This window comes from Orbicella faveolata, unplaced genomic scaffold, assembly GCF_042242905.1.
Source record: "Orbicella faveolata isolate gen_17 unplaced genomic scaffold, um_ofav_v1 contig_3, whole genome shotgun sequence".
Lineage (NCBI taxonomy): Eukaryota > Metazoa > Cnidaria > Anthozoa > Scleractinia > Merulinidae > Orbicella > Orbicella faveolata.
This window is the reverse complement of record NW_028301558.1, coordinates 19,509,885-19,526,997: the sequence shown is the minus strand read 5'-3', so window position 1 is coordinate 19,526,997 and position 17,113 is coordinate 19,509,885. Positions and strand designations below refer to the sequence as shown.

The 17,113-nt window shown below is 36.3% G+C and overlaps 2 protein-coding genes across 5 annotated transcripts; one reads left to right on the top strand and one right to left on the bottom strand.

The window, feature by feature from the left end:
• Positions 1–1,390: 1,390 nt before the first annotated feature.
• LOC110051002 (core-binding factor subunit beta-like) lies at positions 1,391–10,804 on the bottom strand. Of its 2 annotated transcripts, none has more exons than XM_089298496.1 (6): positions 10,533–10,804; positions 10,353–10,439; positions 10,116–10,217; positions 8,174–8,290; positions 5,080–5,190; positions 1,391–3,917 (listed from the first exon to the last, which is right to left on the bottom strand). In XM_089298496.1, the coding sequence occupies exons 1-6, from the start codon at positions 10,608–10,610 to the stop codon at positions 3,876–3,878; spliced, it is 537 nt and encodes a 178-aa protein (XP_089154622.1). In that variant the 5' UTR covers positions 10,611–10,804; the 3' UTR covers positions 1,391–3,875. The 2 variants fall into 2 exon arrangements, with proteins under 2 accessions (XP_089154622.1, XP_089154623.1); XM_089298497.1 differs by having other exon boundaries at positions 5,051–5,190; positions 10,533–10,802.
• Positions 10,805–11,297: 493 nt separating this feature from the next.
• On the top strand, positions 11,298–16,135 carry LOC110051000 (divergent protein kinase domain 1C-like). 3 transcript variants are annotated; one of them, XM_020756977.2, is made up of 4 exons: positions 11,298–11,647; positions 12,600–12,798; positions 13,930–14,570; positions 15,150–15,840. In XM_020756977.2, the coding sequence occupies exons 1-4, from the start codon at positions 11,477–11,479 to the stop codon at positions 15,168–15,170; spliced, it is 1,032 nt and encodes a 343-aa protein (XP_020612636.2). In that variant the 5' UTR covers positions 11,298–11,476; the 3' UTR covers positions 15,171–15,840. The 3 variants fall into 3 exon arrangements, with proteins under 3 accessions (XP_020612636.2, XP_020612635.2, XP_020612634.2); XM_020756976.2 differs by having other exon boundaries at positions 11,307–11,647; positions 12,600–12,786; positions 15,669–16,135; XM_020756975.2 differs by having other exon boundaries at positions 11,312–11,647; positions 15,669–16,135.
• The last annotated feature ends 978 nt before the right edge of the window (positions 16,136–17,113 follow it).

Below are 17,113 nucleotides of genomic sequence, written 5' to 3'. Positions count from 1 at the left end.
ATTATATTGAATACTGTGAATGAGATCCTGGTTTCAAGTTAGTGTATTAACTATTGATTTATAATTTTTGAATTTTCCTTGATTCTCATTAAATTTTCCGAAGGGGAAAGTAATCTAATTTCCTGGAATTTGTTTTAATTTTCCTTTTTTTTTCTTCTTGTTAACCACACCAGCAAGTACCTCAACTGTGATACATACCTTGTTAAAACCATGCTCAATACTTTCCCCCTATATAGAAGATATTAATTATCACAGAACTATGACTGCAGTACAAACAAACAAAAAACTTAACATTCAAGGGAGGTTTGCTCAGTGAACACCTGCAACTTTGCATCCGCAACGCTACAATTTTCAATCATTAGTTTTTAAGACAGTCAAAGTGGGTGGGAAAATATAGAGAAAATGTTTGTACTGGGACTGAAAATCTACAGTCAGTTTTTACTCCAACAAGATTGTGGGAGATGATGGCCACAGACGCGCTATACTCAAAACGAGGGGAATTACAGGAATTCACAGAGGTGGGAGTGGGGCGCACTTTTAGGAAGTTGAGTTACAGCAACAGTCCGAGTCTATTATTTTCAGTTTTTGTGTGCAGTCTATTGACAATATTGTGACTGTTTTATCTCTCTGTAATTGATAACAAAGGGTGAAAGTAAATCCAGGCGGAGTGAAATCCACAGTCGTCAAAATGCTAGAACTAGAGACTAGGGAGAGTTGGTACTTGTTAAGCTGTGTTACTTCAATAAAGAGTGTGCTCAACTCGGAAGTAAGTGGTCGAGGTTCGAGCCCTGTCCAGGGACATTGTATTGTGTTCTTGGGCAAGGTACTTTACTCTCACAGTGCCTTTCTCCACCCAGGTGTATAAATGGGTACTGCAAATTAAATGCTGGGGGGGGGGGTGGGGGTGGGGGTAACCCTGTGATGGACTGGCATCCCATCCAAGGGGGGGGGGGGGAGTAGAAATACTTAGTCACTTCATGCTGCTGAAACTGGGATAAACTTTGGCCTGATGAGCCACTTGGCTCGTATGCAGACTTTACCTTTTTTTACTTCAATAAAGGAAAAAAAACAAACAAACAAATCCAGAGCTGTCAGCTAGAAAGATAAGTGCCTAACATATTTTGCTACAGATTTGTTTTCTCAGACTATACAATTTTAGTTTCTGTCCAGTCGGTCTGGTGTCTGTCTGTATTTCTTCTGTGCCGAACACCAATAGCTGGAATGGACATAGAATTAAATAAGAAAACATCACTTAGAATTCTACACAAGTATGGGTAAAAAATAAAATAAAAATAACTAAATAAACCCATGCACTACAACCTGTGTACGTTACTGAGAACTAATGTATGACACTCTTGTTACTCATAAATATATCCACAAGTACCATAAATTTGTTACATTGCTCTTTATTCACAGTAATGTACACTCAAAACAGGACATTAGCATTTACATTTTTATATAATTATTTACTTGATCACAAACTTGTTGGCAGCAAGCTTAGTGTTTCAGAACCAGTTAATTACAATTCATTGGCCCTGTTGTTTTGTTAAAAACAACATAACATCTGAAACTGCGCATGAAATGAGCAATGACACTGCATATTAAAAGCAGAGTAAATAATCACAGCCTTTACTCTTCACAACACTTTTTGCTCTTTAAAGGCTTTAAATAAATGTTAAATAAGCTAAATAAACTTTCCAATTCATATATTATTTGAAGGCTTTCTCCTTGGATTGGGTACCAAACACAAACAAGAGTAAAACCTCAACTTCATTTGGTACAGTGTTATTTTATCGCTTGAGTCCAGTACCCAGAGGAGAAGCCCATTTAAACCATAAATCCCATGGAAACTATACAGCATCACAGCAAAGCTGCAGAAACTTACTCTTGCACTTTCTTAGGCGATTTTACGCAGTTCCATTCTATCTGTAGTTTGGAGAGAGGCTATAAAAATATTACATTAAAGACACAGAAAGTTTCAACTCAGTGTTAACATGTTCTCGTAGAGGTGTTTTATGGATCAAAACTGAATTGTAACTTAGAGGTGAACTGACCTAACAAATTGGTGGTTATCCAAGATTAACTGTGTGTGTCTCCAATTTGCCATTTAGGTGAGAAACCAAATAAAAACTCAAACTGATATTAGTTATGTGCACCAGTCACACTAACAAGATTGTTTTATACAGATTATGTTGAGTAATTGTGATAACACTTTGAAGAATATGGAAGGTTTTTTTAACACAAAAAAAGGTTTCTTCTGCCTTCCTCATTTCGACTTCAAAACTTTGTTCCAGTACTTGTCAGTATTCTTTTTCCCAGGTCCCATTTGTAACAGGATTCAACTAACACTCTCACCTACACTAAAGACACTCGGTTATTACAACAAACAGACACTTTGTGTGAACAGACACCCAAAGCCCTCTTGAACACTTACAAACCTCTAACTCTCAACACGTTTATACTTTCTTAAAAGTGACACTATCACAAGAATGACATCGAAAATTCAAAACCCCAAAACATATTTTCATTTATGGAAACCCAAAATAATTGTTGTTTTGTTTAAAATTACCATAAAAGTGAACTGATTCTATAATAGGGTGTTATCATGACTAATGCATGCTCAAACTTGGGGTGTCAAATTGAAACAGTCTGGCAGGTGTTTTCAAATTCTGTTGTCATGACTTGCAAACTCTTTGTTCAACAACTTGCTAAACATTTTCACCATCATGATGGTTTTCTAGGTGTACAAACAAAGGTACTTGGTCATAATAAATTTTGTACTGTTTTGACAAAAAATGTGGCATAATGGCTGTGTTAGTGTCCCTTTAAGGTCTGTCACTCATTTGTGGTCTTGTCCACATTAACACTCCAATTAACACACAAGGAAGGCTTGACTGTAATTGATATCACTGCATGATTATAAAGGCAGCATTGAGTTACAGTAGGCAGAGGTTAAATGCAATGTATCTTAGTTCTTTTTGACGAGAAAGGACTTATGCATTAGTCCTTTCTTATCGAAAAGAACTAAAAAATTGTAGAAAAATATAAGAAATATGTCACCAAATAAACTGGTTCTTGGATTTCAATGTTTTTTTTCGAAAAGGGAGCTACTGGTATTGTTCTACTGTTTCATTTAGATGATAATTCCTTTGGCAATCACTAACCTCTGATTCTCTGATTTTTTTTCAGAGTATTTCAGCCCTGAAGTCAGTATGTAAACTATCCTTACCAATACACCATTACTGAGTTGTGTTATGCCTCTCTATCAAAGGAAGGCCTGGTCTACAACTATTCATATGAAAATGAGTTTAATTTGCATGGTTATATCATTTCATATGAAAGGTGGGCACTAAGACAGGCTAAAAGTAATTCAGAAATGGCCCATTTCCACACATTGTTTTAAACTGTACATAGAATTTGATCATCGTCAAGACAATTTTCCTTTGGTGATCAATTCCTCAATAGGCCACCTTCAATATATCAATATTCTAAGATGGATCTGAGGCTTTCGGGTCAAAATTGCAAATCTTTTAAGTTTCTTTTGTCTCACAATTCCCAAAAGAGACTTGCATACATAGAAAACACCAAATATAGAAGTTTGGGCTGAAAGCCTCGGAGCCATGTTAGAACATTGATATATTGAACATGGCCTGTTCTCATTGCCAGTGTGGTTGTGCTTGACTTTCTATTGATAATCTTAGAAGTTAAAACTGATCACAGAGATAAAAGGGTTACCAGAATAAAATTTCAAGAAATTGCCCTATTTCTATCGAGAATCGCCACTTTTAACCTTTTTCCACAGGACTTGTCCTTTCATTATTAATAATATTTCTATATTTTAATGGTTAAGAGCCTTTCAGCCCTACTGTTTCTTGTTATTTCTGAGCCCCTGATGAGGAATGTGCTCTTAGTTTTGCCTGCAAAATAGTAAAAAAGGTAAAACTAAAAATGTAATGCTAATTTGGTACATGTACAATAAGTTTTCTAGTTTGTTCCAATATCAATATACAAAGTTTTGTTATTATTATTACTATTACTATTACTATTACTATTACTATTACTATTACTATTACTATTACTATTACTATTACTATTACTATTACTATTACTATTACTATTACTATTACTATTACTATTACTATTACTATTACTATTACTATTACTATTATTAACAATTGGAAAATGACATCATCAATATTCTCACTAATTAAGGTCCTGGAGAGTATTGTATGAATTTTATAAGTGATGTATTTTCGACATAATAAGATGTCTTACTTCTTCTGGGTTTGTGATGTGATAAAAAGGTGAGTGTTCTAAGTTGAAAAGTTTAACAGTGGGCTCAAAATGGCTGAACATTCCAACAAAATTATTAATAATACAATGCAACTTTGATTTTGTAATTAATGGTTCAAAACTTCAACTTAAGAAAGCAATCATTCAACATCACTTCTGTTTCAATATTGATTAAATTCATTATTCATTCTTTCTACCCTCATGAGTCAGGTGATAGCAGATTTGGAGACAAAGTGGAAATTTGAGTCTTAATATAAAACAATATAAGGTTTGTTTCCAAAACTGATGTTTTACTAAAAGTTGCAAATTATTTTGACAGTTGTGGATCAGCCTTCTTTGTGCATGTTTCTCTAATTAGATGAACGCATGTAGGCTGTGACTTGATCGAAATGTCAAATATGCAAATTTGTGTCAATTCAAGAATTCATTAGTCTGTGAACACAGACAGATTTCTGGCTTTTGTTTCTCACCACCAATGTTTTTCGGCAGAAACAAAAGCTGGGAAATATCCATCTTTGTTCACAGGCTAAGAATTTGCCTGCTTTGAAATAAAATGGCAAAGCACTTGAGCAACAACGCTGAATTTTTATTGCATTCATCAAATTTCCACTTTGTTCAGTTGAATTTTGCTGTCACTTCTTATGGCGATGGAGACAGGGTGACGGGAAAGTTAACAAAACCAAACCTAAAAATAGTTAAATTATACAACATCAAGTGAATAAACAAGAAGGTACAAACCATTCAAACAAGCATTTACCTATAGTTGATACGTTGATGGCTACTTGCCTCAGACTCTTTTCGTTGATGTTCTTCCCGCCATTGTCTTTGTCTTTCTTCAAATTCAGCTACTCTTCGCTTAGCTTGTTCTAATGTTTCTTTCATTACTTTGTCTTCAGACTAATGTTGCAGAAGAAAGTAACTTTATCAGGTCAAGTCTAAATTTACATTAAAAAAGCAATAAAGAACTGAAGAATTCTGAAAGTATAAAAAAACTAATTTACGAGAAAAAAAAAGGACTGGATTCTGAATGATTTTTATCAAGAATTATTATATCTCTCAGTTACTAGCATGCTGTGATTGGTTAATTTAGCGGGCCTTATTCTACTGTATCCTATTAAAGTTGTTTTTGTTGCCAAAATGTTTTGTGATTTATAAAATAAAATTCAAAATTCAAAAAGTCTTTGTTTATCCTGATAACAAGCTGATCAGCTGAACCTAAGGGAGCAGCCAGTATAAACTGGTGATCAGCAACATAAAATATATTCATCTAAATATACATCCACATAATAACATCCACTAACCAGCAGTGCAATTACGTTCCTTGAGATTTACATCTAAGAAATACTATTGTCAAGTTCCTAATTTTATAACAAGTAAAAGTTTAAAACTTTCTTTTACTTTAATTGTGTATAATAAATATCTTACTACCTTCATCTTCTCAGTCCATACTGTAAGTTACGGGTGTTTTTTCCCCCCTTTGATTTATGGCCAATGGGCTTTGCACTTGGGCCACAAATCAAAGGAAAAAATTGAAGATCCATAACTTACAGTAGGGACCTCAAACTCAGTTAGCAGGAGGTATGTATAGTCATGTAACACCACTCACATTGAGCCCTGTAAGAGTTCACCACTAACATAACAGAATGGAGACCCCCCCCCCCCCCTCCCCCTTTCTCCTATACCATCAAAAAAAGTGTATAGTTTCTTCTAATGGAACATTAGCACTTTGCTGGAAATTTTAAAATAAACCAATCTTTATTTGGCGCAAATAAACACAAGCTTTATTTGGCCCGTAATAGTAATTGATAGTGTTAAAAATGTTTATAGTGTGACTTTCCATGAAAATTGATCAAGTGCACTTTACATCATAAAAATTAAAACAAATCCTTGAAGATGTAAATTTACATTAGAATGGCTGCCAAAAAAAAATACAGAACCTGTTAAAATAGATAAATATTCAATAAAAAAGTTAACCTGATATCAATAAAAAGCTAACCTAAAGCTGCTTAAACTGCTGCTAACTGCTAACCTAAGCTGCTTAAACCGATTAAAAAGGTGAAAGCACCACTGTAAAAAGACTAAATTCACAAATACCAGCTATGATGACTTCATTAATGATCCAAAAATGTGTCACTGGATGTCTTCATTTATAACAAAATGTTAAAAGATTTTATGCCTTATCAGTCCAGACCAACAAATGAGCGTGACAGCAATTTTTAGTTCTTCTGCTTGCAACTCTAAAAGATTCCTTGATAGGTAAAACCACTGGCATCCCCTAGTAAACACCCTGAGCAAAACCAAATAATACCTTAAAAGAAATAATGAGCCCCTCGCACTCTTTGGACTAACTTTGAACCCATCATTCAGTTGGCATTTTATGCCACTTCTAGATCTTCAGTACCTTGCAACAGTTAAATTTCAAATTGCAGAATAGAATTATTGATCTTCTGTACCTTGCAACAGTTATATATATTTCAAATTGCAGAATAGAATTATTGAATGTTATCTTTAATCTTGTGTCAGATATTGAACTCTCAAATTTTAAGTGACTGTACTCACTTTAAGATAACTCTTTCTAGTGGTGTTAATGGCTTTCTCCTTTAGCAAGAGCTGAATATCACCAACTGAAAAATTCCCTGAGTACTTCATTATATATATTGTCAAGCAGGTCAGGCTACCCATTTTGAAATCATTGATACTTTCACAGATCTGTATAATTATCTGAAAGCAGCACCCTCCTATCGTTACTTGTATTTTGTTTAATAGGACAAAAATATCTCTCTTCCTGCAGGGAGATCACTTGATATGTCAAAGTTCTATTATAGGACAAAGTCTTGGCAACTGTACATGGAATATATCTTCAGTTGGTAAACAATGTAGCATAGTTAAACGTTTTGCTCCCTTTTGCAACCTCTCCTGATATTAATCATCCAAGCTTAAGTGACACGTCCACATGCAGTTAACAGATCATAGTATGATCACTTCAAATGGCTTATAAGTGGGTCGGGGATTTTGATTTTTTATTATTTAATTAACACACCAGGAGTCAAACTCCTGGGACTCCAATTAATTATGTAACTCGCACAGTAGGTTGCAACAGTTAATTGTTTTTGAATAAGTACAGAAGCCAACAAAGCTATGATTTATGATTACTTTGAACAAAAAACTCTGACTGCTTTTCACCAATTGTTACAATCAAGAATAATAGCTAAACAAAACTTCAGGTCAACAAAAGCATTTTAAGTTTCTTATCTCTGTGTCATCTCTGTCAGGAAGTGAATAAATTTGTGGCCTTATTTTTGGTGACCTCTTTTCCTGTTTATCAACTCTTTTGATCTCTGCATGGGAGAACAGGAAGGCACGCAATGTGATAGTTATGAGAAAAAAGCTTGTGGAGTTAAAGAAATTTTAAGATTATTGCAAAAGAAAAATTTGATAACTAAATAAATTAACTGAGGTGTAAAAGTTTTGTAATTCAATAAATTTCCAATAATTTTAGGGCAAACAAACTGGTCTATTTTCTCTGGCCAATATTGTTGTGGGCATAAATAAAGAATTAAATGTGATTTGTGATATTTTACCCCAGGAGACCCTAAAGTCTAAATACATATATTGAATATATTTCAGCTAATAAGTTGAAAAAGTCAAGTGAATAGTGTGTATTAAAAGGAACCAAAGAAAAGCACCTGCTGCAATCCTTTCAAGTGATCAAAAATTCATTTCTCCTCAACATGTCAGTACAAACATGGACATTTTAGGTGGAGAATTGATACACTGGTCGCAGTGTGCCTAACATGTTACCTTCTCCTAACTTTAATTATTTGAAATTATGACAACTAGAAAGGAGAGTTTATTTGTTGATATGAGGGTAATTGCTTACTTTGGCTTTATCCTCATCAAATTCTAAATATCCAGTGCCATCAAGTCTTTGAAGGTCAATCCAGCCCTTCCATACCACGCAAACACCATTCATGATAAAACGACTTTTTATGAAGACCTGTTGTGATCAAGAAATTCAACAGAAAGCAGTCACGGTTTAGTGAACATAGTAATGTTTACTATGCTGTGACCGAATTATGCAATCTAAAATATTGCCCTTCCTAGTAATTAAAACACGTGAAATCAAGCCTGGTGCAAGAGCAGAAGGTTTAATAAGTGTTTCACACGATAAGGGGTCAAAATTGTATTTTATTTTAGCTTGTTAACCATATGGAATTTATTTATCTCCATAGGGCAATATGGAATTGTACTTTGCTGAGGGTGTCGATGCTTGATTGAAATGTTTGGCATAATTAAATAAGTGCTTGTACACGCAAGCTTTTATTTTCTCATTGTTTGTAATATCTTTACATTGGAAAACTCGACAGGGTCTTAATGTTATTTTACAACGAATCCAACAAACATCAAATATAATTGATACTCTTGTTTCCTGATAATTTGTTTCAGATATTCTCATTCTTGGACACAATTGCACTTGTGTCAAACAAAATAGGACAACAATCGGGCTATTACTGCTTCGAATTCAGGAAGAAATCAAATACCGGTGTGCCAATCCATACTGAGAGATACACCTGTTTTAAAATTAATCCATGTCGGAATTTCACACCGCGAGAACCCAAAAGCCGAAAGCAAGCTGAAAAGCAACAAGAAATAGTGCTATCGTGCGTGAATTTCGTGTGCCGCTTCTAAACCGAAAGAGATCGCGAGACGATCCGATCTTTGACAAAACGCTACGCATTCCAGAAGAATCATCAAAAATATTTTGAAACTTGATAACTGAGAGCTGACAAATTTCCCATTTAGTATGTGGAAACAAGTGCCTGCAATAGATTTGTACGATACTTACAAGATTATTTACTACCATAAGTTGTTATTTTTAGATCGAGTTACACAGACAGAAAAGGAAAAGCCTCAGGGATATCACGAATTACCAGTGTTTTCTACGGCACGGAAATTTTAAGCGTTTTGAAAATGAAAAAAAACAAAAACAAAAATAGAGATCGAACGCTTGAAAGATGGACATGGAATCCTGTTACAGAGCTGGGTTTTCTTTTCGTTTCTTTGGCTTGTGATGCTTGTTGTTTATCGTCTATTCACGCAATCATGCAATTAATTGCCTCGGATTGAGCTAATTCTTCCACGGCATAATAATGCGAGTGAATAGAGTTATTGCGCGGAAAAACCCGCGAGAACGGTCGATCAAAACAAGTCATTTCGAATGAGAAAGCCATTCCAATGCTGAAATGTTACAAGTTGTAAATAATTAATTTGTCAGCACGTGCGATTATCAGGGGTTGCGTCGACATCAGTTCCCACCGACAGCACTTCGGCAAACCTTTCACGCACATTCTGTTCGATTTTCTCAAGGAGTAGCTTCCTTTGTGGACGGAACTGCTCCATGCCGAAAACGCATTTGCCAAGATTGTAAGTGAAAGCGGAGCTTTTCCACATGCATAATTAAGCCGCAACCTGCTGCAAGTAGCTTTAATAGCCAGATGTTTATACACAAATAAACTTTCAAAAAGAAATCAAGTCAGTCGCCCACCGACACATACCACAATTTATTTTCGATAAAAGGCGTAATTTTCCGGCGCTCGTGTATCTGCCCACACGTGATTTCAAAAGAGAAACCTAAAATCTGGCTTATGTCCAGCTTTGCTATTAAATTGACGCAAAATCGAGCTACAAGGAAAATTAAAGAAAATACTCAGATTCCAAAACACGGCGGCAAATTAAGAACGATAAGTTTTAAATTTATTTGCGCGTCTTCACGTATTCCTCCCCCAAACTGAATTCAAAAATTATCGTAACCTTTCCTTTACCTTCCCTGGTTCCCGATCGAAGTCAAGATAGTCCTTCGGGACAGTTCCATCCTCTCCTTTTGGGAATTGTAGAGTGAAGTTCGTCCCAGATGACACGAAAGCCTGCATCGTTTAAAAAGAATTATTCAGGGTAATGATTTAACAACACAAAAACAAGAACTCTCTCGAGCAATGCATGTGTGATAATCTGTGCAAACTTTTCTCTAACTTCATCAAGAGTAGTTTTGACCAACTCACCACTGTCGCTTGGCCATCGCGAGCTTCTGTCTGAAATCTGACTATGCGCTCTTCATGCGATCTGTCTCTGTAGCCTGTATACTTGATCTGAAAATAGATGGATCGAATCAATAGCATCGTGCTTTTAGTGGCCATGTGAGTTTACAACTTTGTCATGTAACGCTGAAATTGTCAAATTACCTCGGTTTCTCGTGACATCTTCCTAAATAAATCGTCATTTTCGAACTTTTGTCTTTGCTCCGGCACAACCCGCGGCATTGCGTCGAGTGTCGGCACAATAAGCGATGTTCTTCGAAACTTTCGAGTCTTGCCGCCTAAATTCAACGATCTCAGTCAATGCGTGTCCAATTTTCTCGAAATTTCATACCTTTCATGACCGAACTTCCGCTTCTCTGGGCTGAAAACAAACCTCTGCTCTACAAAGAAAGGAACATGACAAGCGATTGTCAACAGAATGCACGTAAAGTAACACAGCGCCAACTGTGATTGGCTCTAGGGCAGCCACAACAATCATGGCACGCGCACGCATCCGCGTGTGACTAATTGGTCCATATTTGGGGACAATGTCATTCCGAAACAACAGCTCTGAAACAGTGCCCTCAACGGGCGTCAACCTCCGCCAATTTCCTTTCATTTTGATTACGTACAACAAGAAATCAAAATTTCATTTGACTAATTAAGTCCTCGAAAAAAATAAAACCCGTGGAATTGACCATCATAAATTGATTTAAAATACACAAACGTGCTCGATTTAATTACATGGCCTCGAACTTTTGATATGATTCCACCGGAAGTAAGCATAGACTTACCATCATTTCCGGTTTTTAGAAAGCGCCGTGAATGTGAAGTTTGTATTTCAATTATGTATTGTATTTCGACGAATTATCTGACTTCCAACTAGGATAAAATGATTAAACGACGTACCCACGACCAAAAAATGTCAGCTTTCAGAGATCGATCCTTCATACGTGAGCGTGACCCTCGTAGAAGTAACGTACATGTTGTGACGCATAAACTCGTTGATATAACACGATCTCAGTCGGACGCGATATCACGCAATCTTTCCTCCTCCGCTAAGAACGTCTGCGAACAGCGTAGGAGGCAACGAGAGAAATCTCGACGGGATGCGACTTCGGTGGAAACGAGGGCGACCAAGTTGTAGAAAATTACTGTGCTTCACTTGTATAGCTGTATTTATTACTATAGTTTACAAGTCTATTAACGAAGAAAGCTCTCGGTTCGAGAAAGAATGGAGCTGTGAAGAGCTTCGAGCTAAGGAACTCTTGATTGATCTTGTAAGTAATATTATTAGTGTTCGCCCGTTTGTCACAAGGGGAAGAAACTACGGTATACCAAACTCATTAGATTCATAAGCCCAATAGTACAATCATACAGTTTCCGATTTTCTACGATTTTTTAAAGGGCTACCTACAGTGCCTTAGCTAGCTTTAGCTAGTAACTGGGGCGAACTGAGACACCTGCCCCGGTATAAATTTCGAATTTATTTATTTCAAGTTTCCGTAAGAGGCTGTATCAAGGTGAAAGAAGCGTTTTTTCTGATATTGCCTCAGTATGAAGTTTAATCCGGCTACGGCCGCAAGTGCTTGAGAAAGAAAGTAAGAACGATGTGACCGACAGACTTGTAACAGGAATTTTCCAAGTGAATTCAAACGCGGAAGTAAACTGTACATGTTTACGTAAGCATAAGTACCTGCAAATGATGCGCCCAAGGTAATGAAAAGTGAACAAGAATGTTACTCGTTTTATAACAGCTTGTATGGCAACGGAACAGTTTTGTTTTCCGAGGTACAAATTCGAGTGCTCAATGAATATGATAAAAGGTCACAAATTGCCCTGTTCCTAGAGCTGCGAATTTCGGCGAGTTTTATTTTATGACGCGTTTACAGTAAAGGAATGAATATTCCTAAGGCTGGAAAGGAACTAGTTTCGAATGCTCTTCACTCAAAGCCCGATAAACTCGATAAAAATGGTCAAATCGGCCAAAAAAATTCACAAGATTTCAAAACCGTTCCTAACTTGGCTTGGCTCGAGCTTGATAACTCTTCCTGCTTCCAATTGTCTGAGTTGTTGTAAATTGCTACTTGACTTGTGGTCATCGAGATGGCTAAAAAAAATATTTCATTTGTTAATTTATGACCGCTTATAAATATGTAGTTTAGCCTGGTTTACACTCGTTAATTAAAGCTGATTGTTACATCGATATTCTAACACTTCTTTCATCTGAAGTGCAATGATTTTATCCGCGGAGTCACTGGAGGAAATCTTTGTCATGACTTGTGTGTCAGCCGAGAACTTGTTGTCCAGGATTGTCTTGCGCACAAGAACACCACGATTGTGTTTTCGGGCACCTGGAAAGACAACAATATTGTATTCAAGACAAAGAGAGAGCCCCATCATTTTGAGGAGTTGAAAGGTCTGTTAGATGGTAGGTAGATATCTCTTTTATAGGTACGCAATACGTGCACACTGCTATGTTGCTGTACAATTCAAAGCCTTTTGATTTTATTTAAACATACCAGGCCAGGCATATGATACAATTAACGTAATGTCATTATTAACAACAGATTCACCAGTGCAAGGAGAAATTCTGAGAGCTATCATCGTAAGAAATGCTTAACACTTGGTATCAATAATCTTCTAAGACAGCCTCCATTACTCTGACCGCCAAACTAGATAGTTTTTTTTAGCGGAAACTGCAAATTAAAAGACACAGAAATAATATTGATTTCACATGGGAGAAACAAATACTGGAACTTGTCAAAACTGAGATGGGAGTTAGCAACGTAATGAAACAAGTTTGAAATGTGAGTTGTAAGTCCCTTTGAGCAAACTGTTAATTAGTATTGGAACATTGTACCTCAACATTGCAGAGTTCTCATCTGAAGATCAGCTGTTTGAGTGTCACTGTAGCTCATGATTTCCTTTTCTATTTCTTTTTTGTGGGGGGGGGGGGTGCAGAGGAGAGGGGTTGCATAATTTCTTTGTCATGTTCATACCCTATGTTAACATATTAAGAAAGCAAATCTATTGTTTATTCTGTCAAGAAACAATGTCCAGAAAAAAATAACACAAGAAACTGAGAAAGCTAAACATAAGCCACTACAGACAAGAAGTCTCTCTGAATTTCTCAAGTGTTCTCAAATAACAGTGTTTGTTAAAGTATATGATACATGGGGTTGGTTTCACAGGATGGTCTATAACAGATTTAACTCCCCCAATTATGGATTTTTCCTATCAAATTGGGCTGTGAGTGTTCAATATGTTGCCCTACTAGAAAATATCCATTACAGACAGACAGACAACCTTGAATTAAGCACAATTAAAATTAAAGCTCAGTAGCTTATGTAGTCATGCATAATAAAATTAAAATTAAATTAAATTAAAATACCCCCATGGAATTTGAGGGTCCCCCAATAATTATTTTCATCCTATACCTTTGAGGTGTGTGGCATTTTCTGGAACACCACAGTTTAAACTTTAAGGGCACGGTGAATTAAACTTATCTGAGTAATTTTGACATTTTTAATGCCTGACATTTTACACCTGATATTAACAGGTGATGGGTCAAAAATGGAGCAAGACCAAATTTACGAACTCTTCATTTCTCATGTGTCTGATCATGTGAAGAATGAACTCTCTTTTTCTGAACTAAACAATATAATGACAGAACAAAAGATTCTGGAACTTCTTTGGCAGCCACATTCATTGGAAAAACTTTCCTTTGCTGACATGTCAAGTTTGTGGCTCTTAATCCAGAGAGATGAATTCATCAAGTTACAACTACTGCAAGATATGGAACACATTCCAAGAGTGTACGGCTTCTGTGGAAAATTTTATGCTGTAGAGAGGGTGGAGACCCTAGAAGAATTTTCCTTTTCTCCATTTAAAAAGCCAATGCCTTGGAAAAAACGCTTAAAGACAGCTTTAGACTTTTTGGAGCTTTCACAAGAATTTTCTAACACGGCGTTAGGAAAACTTCACCACTGTGATATCCAGCCAGGAAATTTTGGTATCACCAAAGCTGCGAGAGTCGTAGCCATTGATATTGACTCTGTATTCTCCGTGCAACAAATGGAGGATTTCCTTGAACAACCAACTTGTGAGAGTAACAAACAGTGTGATTTCTTTGACTGCATGTCTGCATGTAATGTAACAGAACATCAATGTTCAAGAAATATTCTCACCAACAACCTTCAGGTAAGACAAGTTGATTATGGAAAATAGATGTTATAATTACCCGTTAGCTGGGAGCTCCATACAGTGAAAAACTGTGACTAAGGTCTTGAAATGCTGCCTGAGGCTGCAGGCCGAGCTAGCTGGGCAGCATTTCAAGTCCAAGGTCACAGTTTTTCACTGCACGCACCAACCCCAAGCTGGTAAATAAGTTATTTTTTTCCTTTCTCTCAGATCACTTTTATTGTTGACCTTTTCCACCACTCTCTGCACATGCACATCTCCATGAATGTGGTTAGGGATAAGAAAATCTGGACTGAGCCAGGAACCAGTCAGATTGAAGGATTCGTTACAGTGCCCTATTAGAGAAAAATAGTTCATCATCTCAAACTACTAGGAACTTGTGTCATCTGACCAGTTTGAAGACTATTTCATAGCCAGTCACTGGCTTGACCATGGTCCTGATTTCTGCCACCCTTTTTAAGTGCAGAAATGTAACAGCTCTCTCAAGCTTGTAAATATTATATTTGTCTTGGTCTAACCCTGAACTGTTTTATTTGTTTTGGGGAATGCATATTGCTTGTTTTTGTTGTTCTCTCGAAGGTTATCATGCTATTCATGTGAGACCTTGCAAGAACTGCTGCCCTACCCCTCCAGTCAAGTCTAGGAGCGCATGCCATGGGATATGTTAGGGGATGATCGTACTTTGATTCAGCAACAAACAGCAGATACTGTTACTCAAGAACTGTAACAGTAGACAGATTCGGCTAATGAGTTTACATTCTAAAGTTGCCATCCAATTCAGACATGTGTTGATTTATTTGGGAGGTTACAATAACTATTGTGAAATTTGTCGCACACAACTGATTGCATGGAAGTTTGTGCAAACAGGACAATATTGTAACCTCCCATATAAATCATCACATGATCTGAATTGGGCAGTGGAAACAAGGATGTAAATACATTAGCTGTATGTCTAGAGAGGTTCTCTTAGTCATAGCACCAATCTCTTGTTGGAAAGGTGTGTTAGATCGAATCCTCATGGTATGAACAATTGGCAGTGCATTTTGACCAATGAGAATGTTACTGATGTTTTAATGGTATAATGCTTTGTGATTGAAGGTCATTTGTCGAGATATTTTCTTGTCATACTGGGGACAGCCAGGATTGTTACAAAGAGCTCCAATCCATGCTAAAAACAAACTCTCATCCGTGTTATCAGAGTGCGCATCAGAAACAATGCTACCGTGGAAACCAGGAAAAATGGAGAGGATTCACAGAAAACTAAAGAAAATTCTCTCCGAAGAACAAGTGTCTAATTAGTTCTAATTGAAACAAGCAGATGCTTATAAATGGATTTTTAACTGTAAATTATGTATTTGCAAATTAAAGCATATTTGAAAAAATAAGAGCTTTTTGAGTGTCACCAGAACAAGTACACAGAGCTGCAAATAGCAGTCGGTCTTTGGCCGACCAAAATTTGCTTTTGTCCAATGAAATCCCGACTGTGGCTGGACATGAAGTCCAGGCAAATTTTTTATTGTAAATCATTTTAGGGTAAGGATAAATAAAAATCTACCTTGAGTAAATCTTACTTTGTGTTGAGATGATCTTAATCAATTCACAGCTCTCATAAGTCACAAAACAGTATTAACTTGGGTAATAAAGTATGTCCTGTTTTACCCGAAAGGTAGGATTTGATAATGCTTTTCAAAAAGTAGCAAGATGTTTACTTTTGTTCGTAGTTTTAGAAAGTCATTGCAGTAAACTCTCTCTACAAATTAGAAACAATTCACAAATTATACAGGTCCCAGTGTGGTATTATTTTTAAGGATATAAAGTTTTCAACTTTTTTGGTGATGTCCAACCACAATTTGTTTTGTCTGACCAAGATGGTTTCTTAGTATACATGTATGTTCTTTCAAGAGAAAAAAATTATTTGCAACCCTGAGTACATGATAATTTGTTATTTTATTATTCTCATTTTTGCCAACTGAAAAATAGGTTTGAAATAGCCCTTGAATTTGCCCAATAAAATAACACTGGCACACAGTTACCAGTTTTGTAAAGGTCTTTGTTCTCTGTCACAATATTGAGTAGTTCCATAAAATATCCATGCCTACCCCATGGAATATTATTGGAAATTCAAATTTTAATGGAAAGTATGATGCTAAACTAGAATTTCCAGAACAGGGAGGGTTTAAAGAAAAGAGAACTTGCATATGATGGATAAGGTAAAATAATAATATTATTATAATTGTTTATTTTCTGGAACAACACAATTCTTCATTCATTCATTCAGTTTTCGTGACGTCATTCCATCCGAGAGATTTTGTCCAAAATGGCTTCCGACAAGCCTTTTAAGTACCACTCCAGGTTATGGCTGCTCTTGAGCCATATTATTTTGAGCCAAACATGCTCCAATGTCTGAAATGATAGCATTGAAGATAGTGAAGTGGATAATTGCTTGGAAGAAAATAGATTTTGCTGACCTTGTGAAAGATGCCGAGTCAGTTGCAGGTTTTTCCACAACGGCCAGTTAATCAACGACTGACAAATGGTGATTA

Coding starts and splice junctions, on each gene's coding strand:
- LOC110051002 (XM_089298496.1), bottom strand. CDS start 10,610: ATGCCGCGGGTTGTGCCGGAGCAAAGACAAAAGTTCGAAAATGACGAT. Junction 10,218..10,352: donor GCGATGGCCAAGCGACAGTG/GTGAGTTGGTCA, acceptor TAAACGATGCAG/GCTTTCGTGTCATCTGGGAC. Junction 5,191..8,173: donor TTGATGAGGATAAAGCCAAA/GTAAGCAATTAC, acceptor CTGCAACATTAG/TCTGAAGACAAAGTAATGAA.
- LOC110051000 (XM_020756975.2), top strand. CDS start 11,477: ATGCGACTTCGGTGGAAACGAGGGCGACCAAGTTGTAGAAAATTACTG. Junction 12,799..13,929: donor GTTGAAAGGTCTGTTAGATG/GTAGGTAGATAT, acceptor TGATATTAACAG/GTGATGGGTCAAAAATGGAG. Junction 14,571..15,668: donor TTCTCACCAACAACCTTCAG/GTAAGACAAGTT, acceptor TTGTGATTGAAG/GTCATTTGTCGAGATATTTT.